This window comes from Pollicipes pollicipes, unplaced genomic scaffold (genome assembly GCF_011947565.3).
Source record: "Pollicipes pollicipes isolate AB1234 unplaced genomic scaffold, Ppol_2.1 Scaffold_2555;HRSCAF=2994_pilon_pilon_pilon, whole genome shotgun sequence".
Lineage (NCBI taxonomy): Eukaryota > Metazoa > Arthropoda > Thecostraca > Pollicipedomorpha > Pollicipedidae > Pollicipes > Pollicipes pollicipes.
The window spans coordinates 41556809-41569970 of record NW_023596136.1 but is presented as its reverse complement, the minus strand read 5'-3'; the positions used below and the strand labels follow the sequence as shown (position 1 = coordinate 41569970).

The following is a 13162-nucleotide window of genomic DNA, read 5'->3' as shown; positions in this document are numbered from 1 at the left end:
CTTTCTGCAGCCGAGTCAGAGTCTTCCGAGCTTAGAGGCCTCGCAGAGGTGCGGCCCTCTGCAGCCGAGTAAGAGTCTTCTGAGTCGCCGGTGCTGCGCTCCACGGCGCCGTCCGAGGAAGCTCGCCCTCGCCACGGTCTTCTGCTGGTGCCGACCGAACGCCTGCTGGCGAGGCGAAACTGCTGCAGCCGCAGGTCAACTGCAGGCTTAACTATCACTAGGGCGGCTCTGCCACCCCCGGCTCTCACGGAGTCGCTCACAGGCTCCAGATCCCGCCGGAGTCGCTCACAGGCTCCAGTTCTCACCGGAGCCGCCCACAGGCCCTAGCTTCCACCGGAGTCGCCCACAGGCCCCAGCTCTCACCGGAGCCGCTCACAGGCCCCAGCTCTCATCGGAGCCGCTCACAAGCTCCAGCTCTCACTGGAGCCGCTCACAGGCCCCAGCTCTCACCAGAGCCGCTCACAGGCCCCAGCCGTTGCGGTGCCGTCGGCCGGAGCCGGTCCGGCGGCTGCCTGCGGCTCCGGCCGGGACACCCCGCTGCGCCCCGCAGCACTCGGCACTGGCCCCCGCGGCGCCCCCGGCTGCCCCTGCTCACAGCCGGCACGACGCCGACACCCAACTGAGCGACCGACGCGGGCATGCCGGCCGCTCCAGCCGGCCGCGCCCAAGTATCATTCAGATAACTAGCGACCCGGCCTGGATGGCCCCTGAGTCTCGTTGACTGGAGCGCTCGGCCGCTGGAGGACCATCCAGCGCGGGCCGCCCTCCAAACTGGAGGGCCCTCCGCGTCGCTGCCGCGTCTCGGCGCCCGTCCCTGCGCAGCCGCCGCCGGGGTCGTGTCCCTGCCCCTCCCCCTTGCCCTCCTGCCTCGGGGCTAGGGGTCGGACCAGTGCACAGCATGGCTGGTAGCTCTCTGGTGGTGAGGTGGTGTGACCGTACGAGGGGTGTGTGGTTGGACCTCTCCCTGTGCAGTTCCGGTGATGAATTTCTGATCGTCTGCGTGGACTGTTTTCCGGCGCGAGATGCTCGATTTACGGTTTGTCGGCGGGGCCAAGCCGCCGGCAGTGATCATTAATGGCACGCGTTGTGCTGGTAATCACCATTTGCAGGAACTCGCAAGAAACTCAATGAATAGGACGAGGGTGACTCGCTCCCACAAAGGCCGGCGCAGCGGCAGGCCCCTCCCCCTCGACTGGGCGGAGCCTCTAGCTCAATCAATGCCTGTCCGCCAATCACCGGCCGAGCCGCGGACGGGCGGCGCCTGATTGGCTGCAGCCGCCCGCCAGTCGGGTCTTATCACCAACGGAGAGCCAGTGAACGACCATCCAAATTACCGAAAAATTGTGATAGATTTGGATTGTTCTCTGGAGAGGAGGCAGTGAAGAGCACTTCGAGCTCTCGGTGTGTTTTGCTTGTACCGTGGAGGACCTCAAGCATCGGAAAAAATAGTCACTCGGTGTAGCGTTTCTCGAAGGGCACCCGGAGTGGATTCAAGATTCTCTCAAGAACATTGCGCGTGTGATTCAGAGTGGATACTCTAAATTTCTCCCTGCTCGGTGCCCCCGGCGGGCCTGAGGGGGTCGCCGCTGACCTGCGTTCTGACCCGGGCGACCCCAATGACATGACCTTGAGCCCCAAGCCGACGCCCTTTTCGGTGAGTGACATCCTGTGTCCGTACGAGGAAGCCTACCGCAAGTCCACGCTGGATTCCAGCTTCGTCTCACTGCCGAGCTCGCCCGTGTACCGCGGCCAGCAGAACATGGCCAACCCGTACTCGCACATGCACGTGCCGCAGCTGGCGACGCCGGCCGCAGCCTTTCCGGCCCAGTACTGCAACGCGCCCGAGTTCGGACACTACGGCGACGTGCGCAACAGCTCGGCCGGCTGGTACGGCACGCCCAGCGACCCCCGCTTCGCAAGTGAGTACCCACCCCGCTGTCCTCATGCTGGGGCGCGGGACGCCTGGCGGCCCGGGGCTGGCGTATGAGTGCTGACCCCGTGTCAGGTCAGGGCACGGCTGGAACGCTCGTTGTCAGCTACCTGGGACGTCAGCTCTGGCCCGGCTCTCAGCTGTCACTGGTGTGCGACGCACTGCAATCAATGTGCTCGATACAAACAGTGCAGGGAACCACGCTTGTGACGAGGAATTGCGTGTGCTCCCGAAAATGGGTAGTCAGAGGCAATGTAGTCTATCAAGCAGGGCAATATCATACATTTTCTCACAATAAACAAATAGCTTTACATGTAAGAATTTCATGCTGCACCGAGTACGCCTTGGAAAAATATCTGTGCAGAAGCGCCGCTAGCTTTGGCTGATGCTGGGGGACCAGGGCCAACCGCCCTCCTATCATTTGGGAAGGGGGGAAGCGTGTATTTCTGACCCCTTGGAATTTCAAGAGGCGCCGTCATGCGGACAGGAGATCTCAGATGACCGGATTAAAACTTCTCATCAGACCAACAGGAATTAGCGGCCCGCATAAGACAATATCTGTCCCACGGAGGACCCGAGATAGCCAACGTCAGGTTTTTGGTCAACAGGATGCTCCAGATGTTCCAAAGTAGACCCATCAGATGCATAGACCCCATGCAATGCCTCATGCAAAACGGGAAGTCGCCAACTCAAAAGGAGGCCCCATTTAGAAAGACTAAAGGCCGGAACGGGCCGAGAGGGGGCTTTACTTGGTTATATATATATCTATATATATATATATATATATATATATATATATATATGTATAAGCCATCCTTTTGAAAAGGTTCCAGTTGAATATCCCAGTGGGCCAAATACGAGGAAAACCTTGAAAAAGTGCTAGATAGTTCTGATAGCTAGACCCCAGTTCTGCTTAGTAGACTTCTAGCCCCACTTACTCCTTTAAAGCAACGGAGGCGCCGTCTCTGGACAGTACAACAAACAAATAGCTTGCGCAGTAGCACCAAACAGCACCATATATGTTTTGAGTAGAACTCGCTGGTGATTTGGAAGTTTTACACAATATCAATGCATTAAAAGCTAGCGCACTACCACACACGCTTAGTTGCTGAAGTCAGTAGCGCCCGCAGACAGCTAAATTTCACGGATGCATTACTATGCGTGTTAAAGCGGTATCTTATGCACAAGGCATGCATTCCAACACATTTTATCATACGAGTTGTCTTTTTTACAACAATGCCCTAGGCCAAACCCACCAAGCGAAACAAATCGAGTTTTCGAGCATCTCGCAAAACTAAATGGGTGAAATGCCCTCCATCCAATTACCTTCACCAAAGGGTGGACCAGCCCTCATCTAAGAACAACATGAGCTGTCATTCAACCATGTGTGCAGTATAACACTTATCTATCAAACCACCTTTTCCACCACGGTTGTCTCCACTCAAGTCTACTAGCCCCTTTAACGACTGTCGAAATAACTCTCCTCCAAAACTGCGCACAATTTGTCATAAGGGGTAGGGGCCGCCTGCGCCCTCTGCGAAAACATATGTCACAGCCAGTCTGCCGCCGCTTTGAAAGCGGCGGAAATGAACGATGTTGGCCCGCCTTCCCACTTCCGCCGCGCGTGTGTTGACCGGAGAAAGGAGCGGATGAAGCTCAAGCAGGAAGAAAGGCATGATCAGAAGAGGTTAACAAAAGACTCTACTGTCTCCACCCAGTAATCACGAGCAATTCAATTCTTGATTTAGATGCGAAGCGATTAGATGATAACTAAGGTCAGCTGATAGCTAACGTCAGTTTGCTCTCTTCTCTCTCTCTCTCTCTCTCTCTCTCTCTCTCTCTTCTCTCCTCTCTCTCTATCTCTCTCTCTCTCCTTTCTCTCTCTCTCTCTCTCTCTCCTCTCTCATCTCTCTCCTCTCCCTCTCTCTCTCTCCTCTCTCTCTCTCTCTCTCTCTCTCTCTTCTCTCTTCTCTCTCTCTTCTCGCTCTCTCTCTCTCTCTCGAGATCTGTCGCCTGCTCTTCGGAAGCTCAGACCAGCGTTTATCCCTCCGCCAGTTGACCGGGTCTACCTTTCATCCTTCCGCCAGTTGACCAGGTCTACCGTTCATCCCTCCGTCGGCTGACCGGGTCTACCGTTCATCACTCCGTCAATTGACCGGGTCCACCTTTCATCCCTCCGTCAGTTGACCGGGTCTACCGTTCATCCCTCCGTCGGCTGACCGGGTCCACCTTTCATCCCTCCGTCAGTTGACCGGGTCCACCTTTCATCCCTCCGCCAGTTGACCGGGTCTACCGTTCATCACTCCGTCAGTTGACCGGGTCCACCTTTCATCCCTCCGTCAGTTGACCGGGTCTACCGTTCACCCCTCCGCGGGTTGATGGGTCCACTGGCCGCGGGCGAGTCAGCTCACCGATCGCTGGTGAAGACCGGGTCTGCTGCCCGCGTTTGCCGTTCCTGTTATCGTTAGTTGGCCGGTTTGCCTGTGCTCAGTAGCAGACACGCACCTGGCTCCCAAAATGTCTTCCTGGAAACGGCTCCTGGTTCCGGAACCAAGCAGAACCCAGGAACCAATCAGGAGCTGTGCCAAAAAATCGAGGAAGAACCAGGAGCCAGCCTGACATTAGGCGGAAAGATCCAACAAGAAACAAGATCCAGCCTGCGTTACGTCGAAGGATCCAGCAAAATCAAGACCCAGCCTGGAACTCTGCAATATTTGTATCACCTTAAATTCGAACGGAGTATTGAAAGCGGTGACCACAATGTAGTTGTTTAGTCCATCCCAAGACATCAAGGTAGGCAAGCTATCAGTACAAACCTGGTGATGTTTATTCCAGCACAGCCCAGCTGTAAGGAATTTAGTTATCCGTTTAACACTTGTACTGGTCATGGTCCTCAAAGGAATGCAATGGCAGGCTTTGTGTGACATATCAGTTTCTACTTTTGGTAACATTTCAGTAAAAAAGGGCCTGAACCAACGTTGGGGGATAATCAACAATGGGGGAAAGGAGGCAAACCGAACAAATAAGAAAGACACCCCAGTTATTCCAGGATAATGAGCAGATAGATAGCTTCAGACCTTTTTGTGTAAATTGTAGACTTTGATCTTCAAGTAACATTAAAGCTTTCATAGCAGTTGTGGTACCAGCGCATATTGACTTGCTCGCCAGTGGTGTGACCTCTTATCTAATGGAAGACAAAAATATCTGAATATGCAGTGTGGCTTATGTAAATGTGTGGCTGAGAGCCCGCACTGGGACATGTGTTCATCAAAAAGTGCGAACAAATATCCAACGCACAATGCTCTCGAAAGAACCAATCAGAGCAAGAAATCCGGCCCATGTTGTGATGAAGAACGAAAGGGAAGAATGACTCAAGGTATTGTTTGGCAGCAATGTCCAGCGGGAACCGGGATAGAGGGTCTTGTTAGGCCGAGAGAACCAGTGGGAACCAGCATCCGTGGTCTTTCCTGAAAGAACCAGTGGGAACCACGATCCACGTTTTTCGTCGAAAGAGCCAGTGATAACCAGGATTCAAAATTGTCTTGTCGAAAAGCCCAGCATGGTGCCCCTGTGTTCCATCAGTCGATCGGGTCTGCCGCTCCGCGCTCGTCAGTCCGTTGGCCGACTTTGCCGAGCACTGCCCGTCTGTCCACTGCATCCTCCCTCCATCCAGACGTCAGATAGTCGAGTTCCCGTCCATCGCGTCAGTTGGTCGCCGCGTCCGTTGATCGAGTTTGCCGACCCTGCACCATTTAGCGACGTTCTCCGCGGGCGTCGGCGCGCGTCCCGGCCGCCCCAGCTCCTGCGGCGGCGATGTCTGTTTACGTCGTTAGCCTGAAGTGTTGCCGGCGGGGGAAACGTTTCGGTAATCGCCGATGGTCGATGAATGCTAAGGAAACGAGACACAGGCGGACGGGGGTTAAGCGGCCTCTGTTGCTCTGGCCAAACACCAGATGGCGCGGTAATATTGGGGATGGTGCGCCTTGCGATGATGGCGAATGGCTTTCTTTTGTTCTCCGATAGCTTAGCAAAGACGGAAGCTGCAAGGCGCATCGAGCCACCGCGCATCGCAAGGCGGGATTGTGGTGGAGAGATCCTGTGTCAAGTCTGACTGGGCGCAAACCCAAGCCGAGAAGTGGGTATTTGTGACGACCTCCAAATCAAACACGCGTTCGTTGACTTGACCACCTTGTGTGACTTCTGTGGCCCTGGCACTCTGACGCACACAGACGCGGATTCTGATAAGGCCATCAGCATTATGCCAACTGTCGTCGATGCGCAGCACGTCACATGATAAATTATGGCACAGATACATGAAATCGTAAATCTACTCATAGACGGGTTTACACGACATAACCGCATGGTGCATTTACCGTCGGGTAGTTTATGTAGACTCTTTTTGAAACAAAGGTGTCCGTTTGTGCCTAAATGCGTGCGAATCGCGGCTGATACTTCATACCTTCCGCGGTCTACTTGCCACTTGCTTATTTCACGACACATTGACTATGCGAAGGCAATACTTGAACTCGTAGCAGAAGCAAGCGGAAAAAATACCTGAAGGTGGTCAACAACAAAATAAACTATCTATATGCAACGCAATCAATCTGCTCTATAGTGAAAACGATAATCATCGCTTCCTCAACGTCTTGACATCAGCTCACCTCAGTCAGCTATAACCAAAGCATTCGCGCTGACACATGACTCCGTCCCGGCCGCATCGCGAGCATCACCTCCCCACGCGGCGACGCGGCACGGTAGCCGAACCATTCAGCGGGACGGCCGGCACGGCGGCGGTGGCGGCGGCGGGCGGCGGCGGCGGCGGCGGCGGCGGCGGCGGCGGCGGGCGGCGGCGGCTGCGGCGGCGGCGCGGCGGCGGCGGCGGCGGCGGCGGCGGCGGCGCGCGGCACGGTAGCCGAACCATTCAGCGGGACGGCCGGCGGCGGCGACTTGCGGCGGCGGCGGCGGCGGCGGCGGCGGCGGCGGCGGGACGGACCGGACGGGACGGACCGGATCGGGACGGACCGGACCGGCACGGACCGGACCAGGACGGACCGGATCGGGACGGACGGACCGGGACGTGGCGGACCGGAACGGACCGGAACGGACCGGATCGGGACGGACCGGATCGGGACGGACCGGATCGGGACGGACCGGATCGGGACGGACCGGATCGGGACGGACCGGACCGGAACGGATCGGGACGGACCGGATCGGGACGGACCGGATCGGGACGGACCGGATCGGGACGGACCGGATCGGGACGGACCGGACCGGGACGGATCGGGACGGACCGGACCGGGACGGATCGGGACGGACTGGATCGGGACGGACCGGACCGGGACGGACCGGTCCGGGACGACGCCGGCGCTCACGCTCGCCGCTGGCGCCCGGCAGGCTAGGCTTTCAGCTGCCATCAGCCGCGTCACGACCCGGGGCTCGTTAGCGGACGGCGGCCGGCGCCGGAGACGCGCCGCCGAGATGGCATGTTGGCGGTGCACATTCCTCGGTCTGCAGGGTCGGGGTGACATCCCTCCCTGCCAGAGCTCGTAACTTCGCCTGCAGGGTCAGGGGTTGACACCACTCCCTGCTGGAGCGCTTTCCACCGACTGCAGGGTCAGGGGCTGGTGTCCCTCCCTGACGGAGGCATCCCACCAACTGCAGGGTCAGGGGCTGGTGCCCTCTCTGACGGAGGTCATCCCACCGCCTGCAGGGCCAGGGGCTGGCGTCCCTCTCTGACGGAGGTCATCCCACCGACTGCAGGGTCAGGGGCTGGTGCCCTCTCTGACGGAGGTCATCCCACCGCCTGCAGGCTCGGAGGCTGAGACCTCACCCCGTCAAGCGACCGCCGTAGATATGTGCATAGTTGCGTTACTGGTGACCCTACACGTCTTCTGGTGGTGGAGGAGGGATCTGCTCACATTTTAGCGAATGTGTTAAGTTTGTTAACAAAAAGAAATAAGAAGCATGTCTAATACGAATCAAGGACAGACCGTAATAACATACGGAAGGGCTCCAGATTCACCTCTGTTGCACTGGTCCATATAATTGGCATGCTCATTTGCTCCTTATCCCCCAACAGCCGTCAGTGTTTTCCAAAAACCGCCCCAATTCCTCTACACAAAAGATGATAGAAAGTTATTTCATATGCAAAGTGGAAATTGCACATTTCACTTGAGTAAAAACACTCAGATTGTTACCTTTGCTAATTACATGCGTATCTAAACTTTTCACCGTAATGGATTACAGCAAACAATTAATAATAGATCCATCTGGGCGTTCCTGGTTTTACAGGCGGCATGTGATCCATTTAAAAACTGGCCAATTCTCGGAGGTACATCCGGATCCGGAGGTGGCTGGGCTATCACCATGCATGGCGGAGGAAGGCTGGCTGTGTTTGTCCCGATGGGAGGAACCCACTACAAGCAACACATGGATGTTAGAAAGACAAAAACAAAGCAGAGAGCACATGTGCGGGCTTATATTGTTTCTTCAGAGCTGAATAATGACGGCTGCATAGTTCAGATATCAGTAGAATGTGTAAGGCGTTGAAACGTGACTTTGCGTGACGAAAACCATATTGTCACGTTTCCACCAGGCCCACTTACCGCTGCATTTGTACGGTTTTGTGATCTCTGCATGGGAAGCATGGTCTTACAAGGACGCATTTTCTATAAGCCTCAGTAAACAATGACCCTGATCAATATTAACCTCTTAAAATTCGTCACAATGCACCCTGAAGTGGGCCCCGCCATCCTTGTGCTGATGACCATAACCGTTCCACTGCATGCGCCGCTCTCCACTGCACGCCAATCCGCTGAACAGCGGCCGGCCAAAGTCCGCCGAGTTAAGCGCGCGCACGACCGTTCCAAGAGGTTGCTTCGTGAGAGTGCTCTGTTTTATCGGCGCCGCTCCCAGTCTGTCGACGCCCGCCGTCGTCCCCGGTGACGTCATAATCTGGGCTCGGCTGCCATAGCCAGTCATAAATCCTGTAAAGCTTTTAATTCAGCTAAATCACTTGTCTAACAGAGGCCCTCTCAAACAAAACACAGCGCCGTGGATAAACAGAGTGACCGCTGCATATGAGGCGTGTTTTCCATCCGGGAGCCGTCGCGGCTCATGGCGGGCCAGGCCCGGCTACCCAGCCAAAGCAAACTCGAATCGGTGGTGGGCATCACGCACGAAGTTACAGATATACGGCAGGACGTACACGGATTTGGGTACAGCAAGTGCTTGGGACATCCAAGCACGTGCACTTATGGCGGAGTCGGACCACTAGGTGGTTGTAACTCCGTACGTCTAAACGCATTGGCGGTCTGGCTTGTTCCTACGTTTGCACGAACTTGGCAACGACCGTCCTATGTGATATATGTCCTATGTAAGTGAAAGCCATGCAGGGTAGACAGCCATCAAGCGGTGGTTTTCTGCAAATGGTCCCTCAAATTCGCCGCCCTGAAGCGCATTGCATTCCCTTCCGGATGCCTGGCGCGTTGGTCTGCGCGAGCCTGCCTCCAGACAGACAGTCTGAGGCCCCGCCTGGACATCCGGCTGACCTCGTGCTCTCGTGTTTCAGTCTCCGCCTAATGACGGGGTCCACCGGCCCATGAACGTCAACATGTCCAACATGGCGCCGTTCGGCGCGTGCTCTGACACCAAGCCGATGCAGTTTCCGCTCAGCCAGCGACGCAAGCGACGCGTGCTGTTCACGCAGGCACAGGTAAGGCGCCCGTCTCCGTCTAAGGGCCCGCTGACGAACGCTGTTTTACGTCAGCTGATGACCGGGATGTCGGAGAATTCGTGCGTCGGGGAAATTAATCAGCAGCGGCGAGGCTTTTCAAAATGGTATGCACATCGATATTTTGTGTTGGTTCATCCCTACAGTTGCACTTTGATGGGATGTTAAGTTACGCAAGATATTGTGAGTACTCTAGCCTCTCTGAATATATGTTGAAAGTCTCGCCCGTTTTAAGCACGCCACAGTTTTTTTATAGAAGCATGAAATATTGTGGTAGAGAGGTGCACTTAAAAATGTTGGTAAAGAAAAGTCATCGCTACAATTGAATCGCATCTTAAAAGCGTTCAGGGGATGGGACCAAGCCCTGACCACGCCCTGATCGCGTCTGACCCCCTGCTCCTGCAGGTGTACGAGTTGGAGCGACGCTTCAAGCAGCAGAAGTACCTCTCCGCGCCAGAGCGGGAGCATCTGGCCAGCCTGATTCATCTAACTCCTACCCAGGTCAGTACAACCACAGGGCTTCAAGTCACAGGTATCACATCAGATGTCGAGATTAGGGGATTAGGCGCACCAAAAGCGTGTTGCAACTTTGTTTCCTTGAAGGGGATGTTTCACATTTGAAGCTTCTAAAGTGAGCGTTAGATATGTATGAAACCCAGCTCACTTACAACTATTGGTATATCTTTAAGTGGAAAAGGACTGTTCTAGACAGCACGATTCCCTGTTTCGTAACTGCGCTCCTCAATGCGTCATGGTTTGATTACATCATCGTACCATACACAACATGGATTGGGGGCTAGTAGACGGCCGTTACATATGGCTATCGTGCTGACAAACGCCAGATATGAACGCCTCGACAATCTTCTTTTTTGGCCTTGATCACCGCACTGCTTATGAAATTATAGAATTTGAATGACGTTGTTATGACGTCATGAATGCCAAGGTGGCTTTGAAAAGTCTCCCCGATATATCTTCCCCATTTTGTGGGCGTTTAGCTCAGAAACTAAAGGGGCTTAGGTCTTAAGGAAGGCACGATTGTGGACAGCACCGGAAGGTGTTCAAGATGGCTATTTCAGCTCAAACCCTACATGAATGTGGAACACATCCCTGACAGTGGGGAAAATGTATCGCTAAATTTTCAATATCAGTCTGTACAGAATGATAAAAACTTTCATTCCTGGAGCTTTTTTGTTTAGCCACTCCTCCTTGACGCTATGCTTTAAATTGCTGTCATGTCTCGCAGCGAACGTATGGCGCACTTCACTCACAGACCTCATGCTAATCCAGGGCCTGTCCGCATTGTTACAACGTAGGGCGTGCAACTAAACGAAAAAATGCATGCGATATGAATTGGGAAAAGGATTTGCAAATTCTTAGGCGTTCAACTAAAAAATCACCTCCGGCGAGCTTTATCAATTGGACAACATCTGCGCATAGCAACAATGGTTTTTGGAACAAAATATTTCAAAGACTATACCACGCTTTCCCAATTAATTTTTAACTCTCCTTTTTTCTAACAGGCTTTTGTTCTCGCCGCAATAATTCTGCAGACATTTGACCTCATTCGGGACAGATGCAAAGCGATCACCACCTAGTAGTGGTAGCAGCAAAAAAACTAGTACCCTGATTACGACGGAGATTTAACCCATGTCGTTACTGCCGAAGACAGTGCGCGGATCAGAGCGGCAGCATCTTGGGTAATTGGGCATGTTCGAATTTAAAAAAGTGTTTTGAAAGTCTAAGCTTTATGCTATTTCGAAGAAAATAGAATCGAAGATATCTTTGTTGGGCCCAAGTTACTTACGAGCACAGCTAAATAGCTCACTCAATTTGAACTTTGATGCATTCTAACACGACTTTGTAAATGTAGTTTTCAACTGTAAGACAAAGGCTAATATGGAGCGCGGTGGTGAAACAGAAAAAAGCAATGTGTCGCAATAAGCTGGTAAATTCCAACGATAAAAGCCTGCGAGAAACCACGGTTTATAGTTTTGAGCCGCTAACATTTCGGACGCTTGTGAGGAATTCTTAGAAGAGAGCAAGGCCAAATAATTTCTCAGGCATTGTCCTTTCAGACATGACTGAACGCAGGGACGCGGCTCATTCATACATAGCATAGCATGCTCCAGTGCCTGTCTTATGAATTCTGGCAACGACGACAGATAGCCGGACATTGCGAGCCGTTTGTTCTTCGGAATGTCCTGAGTCGTTCCCACAGAGCACGCATTAAACCGAGCCAGGCGGCGCACAAAGCCCACCAGCCGCTGGGGCAACCTCTATAGGCGACTCCCCCAGCGCAGGGGCGGGCGGCATTTTCCTTCCCCCGCCGTAAATACATCTCTATATAATATCGTTTTTGGTAGACAACTGTCGGACACAGAGGGCTTACGCCCGCCTCACTGCGCGCTAATGGCGCTAATCCGCCGAAAACCCCCTCCGCGCGCGCGCTGTTTGCCTGGAAAGCGTAATCGCCCGTCTAATCTCCGCCGGACGACAAAGCGCGGCCAGCCGCTGACAGCCTCCCGCCCGTTCTAGGTGAAAAATCTGGTTCCAGAACCACCGCTACAAGTTCAAGCGCCAGGCCAAGGAGAAGGCGATGAGCGAGCAGGCGGGCTCGCCGCGCCGCGTGGCCGTGCCGGTGCTGGTGAAGGACGGCAAGCCGTGCAGCAGCGGCTCCGGCGAGGCGACCACCACCAGCAGCGCGCCGGCCGCCAGCCTGGCCGGCGAGCCGTGCGGCGCGCCGCCCTCCCGGGCGCCGCCGCGGCATGGCCAGCCTGGTGCAGCAAGGCACTACTACGCCATGGGCTCGCCGCCGGCCGCCATGGTGACGGGCATGGAGCCGTACCGCAGAGCATGACGCCCACCATGGCCATGGCGCAGCCAGCCGGCGAGGGCGGCGCGCAGATGTGCGCCTCCTACCTGCCGCTGCCCGGCCGCAGCTGGTAACCGGCGGTCGGTGAAGATAGGTGACTGTCACCGGGCCAGCGGCCGCGGGCGGGCCGCCGCCGGAACCCGCCCCGTCCGCTGTGCGGTGGCCAGCAGCAGCGCCGGGGCGCCGGATTCCTGGCGCGCGCTGTGGTAACCCCGGACCGTAGATGTGCGGGGACGCCAGTGTGCGGCGACGGGCCGTCCCTGCTCGCGGCGCGGCCGTGCTCCCCGCTCTCGTCTGCCCCCCCCCCCCCCCCCAGTCCCGCGAGCAGACCTCCGCCCCCCAGTCCGCGAGCAGACCTCCGCTCCCAGCCACGGGCAGACCCTCCCCCAGTCCGCGGACAGACCTCCGCCCCAGTCCGCGGGCAGACTTCCGCCCCCAGTCCGCGAGCAGACCGCCCGCGTCAGGCGACCGCGCCAAGACAATCGCGGCGCATTTACATAGGCCGCGCCACAGTCTTAGGTGTTCCGGCGCCAGAATCAGCCGACTAAAAGGCGTCGGCGACGCACAAAGCGCGCGCTAAATTGACTCTGAATGGCGGCTGAGCGGCGCGGCTCACGGGGTGCTGAGA

The 13162-nt window shown here is 55.7% G+C and overlaps 1 protein-coding gene across 1 annotated transcript; it reads left to right on the top strand.

The window, feature by feature from the left end:
* The first annotated feature begins 1621 nt into the window (after positions 1–1621).
* On the top strand, positions 1622–12608 carry LOC119101374 (homeobox protein Nkx-2.1-like). The gene is made up of 5 exons (XM_037224710.1): positions 1622–1915; positions 9501–9644; positions 10068–10165; positions 12201–12369; positions 12513–12608. The coding sequence occupies exons 1-5, from the start codon at positions 1622–1624 to the stop codon at positions 12606–12608; spliced, it is 801 nt and encodes a 266-aa protein (XP_037080605.1).
* Positions 12609–13162: the final 554 nt, after the last annotated feature.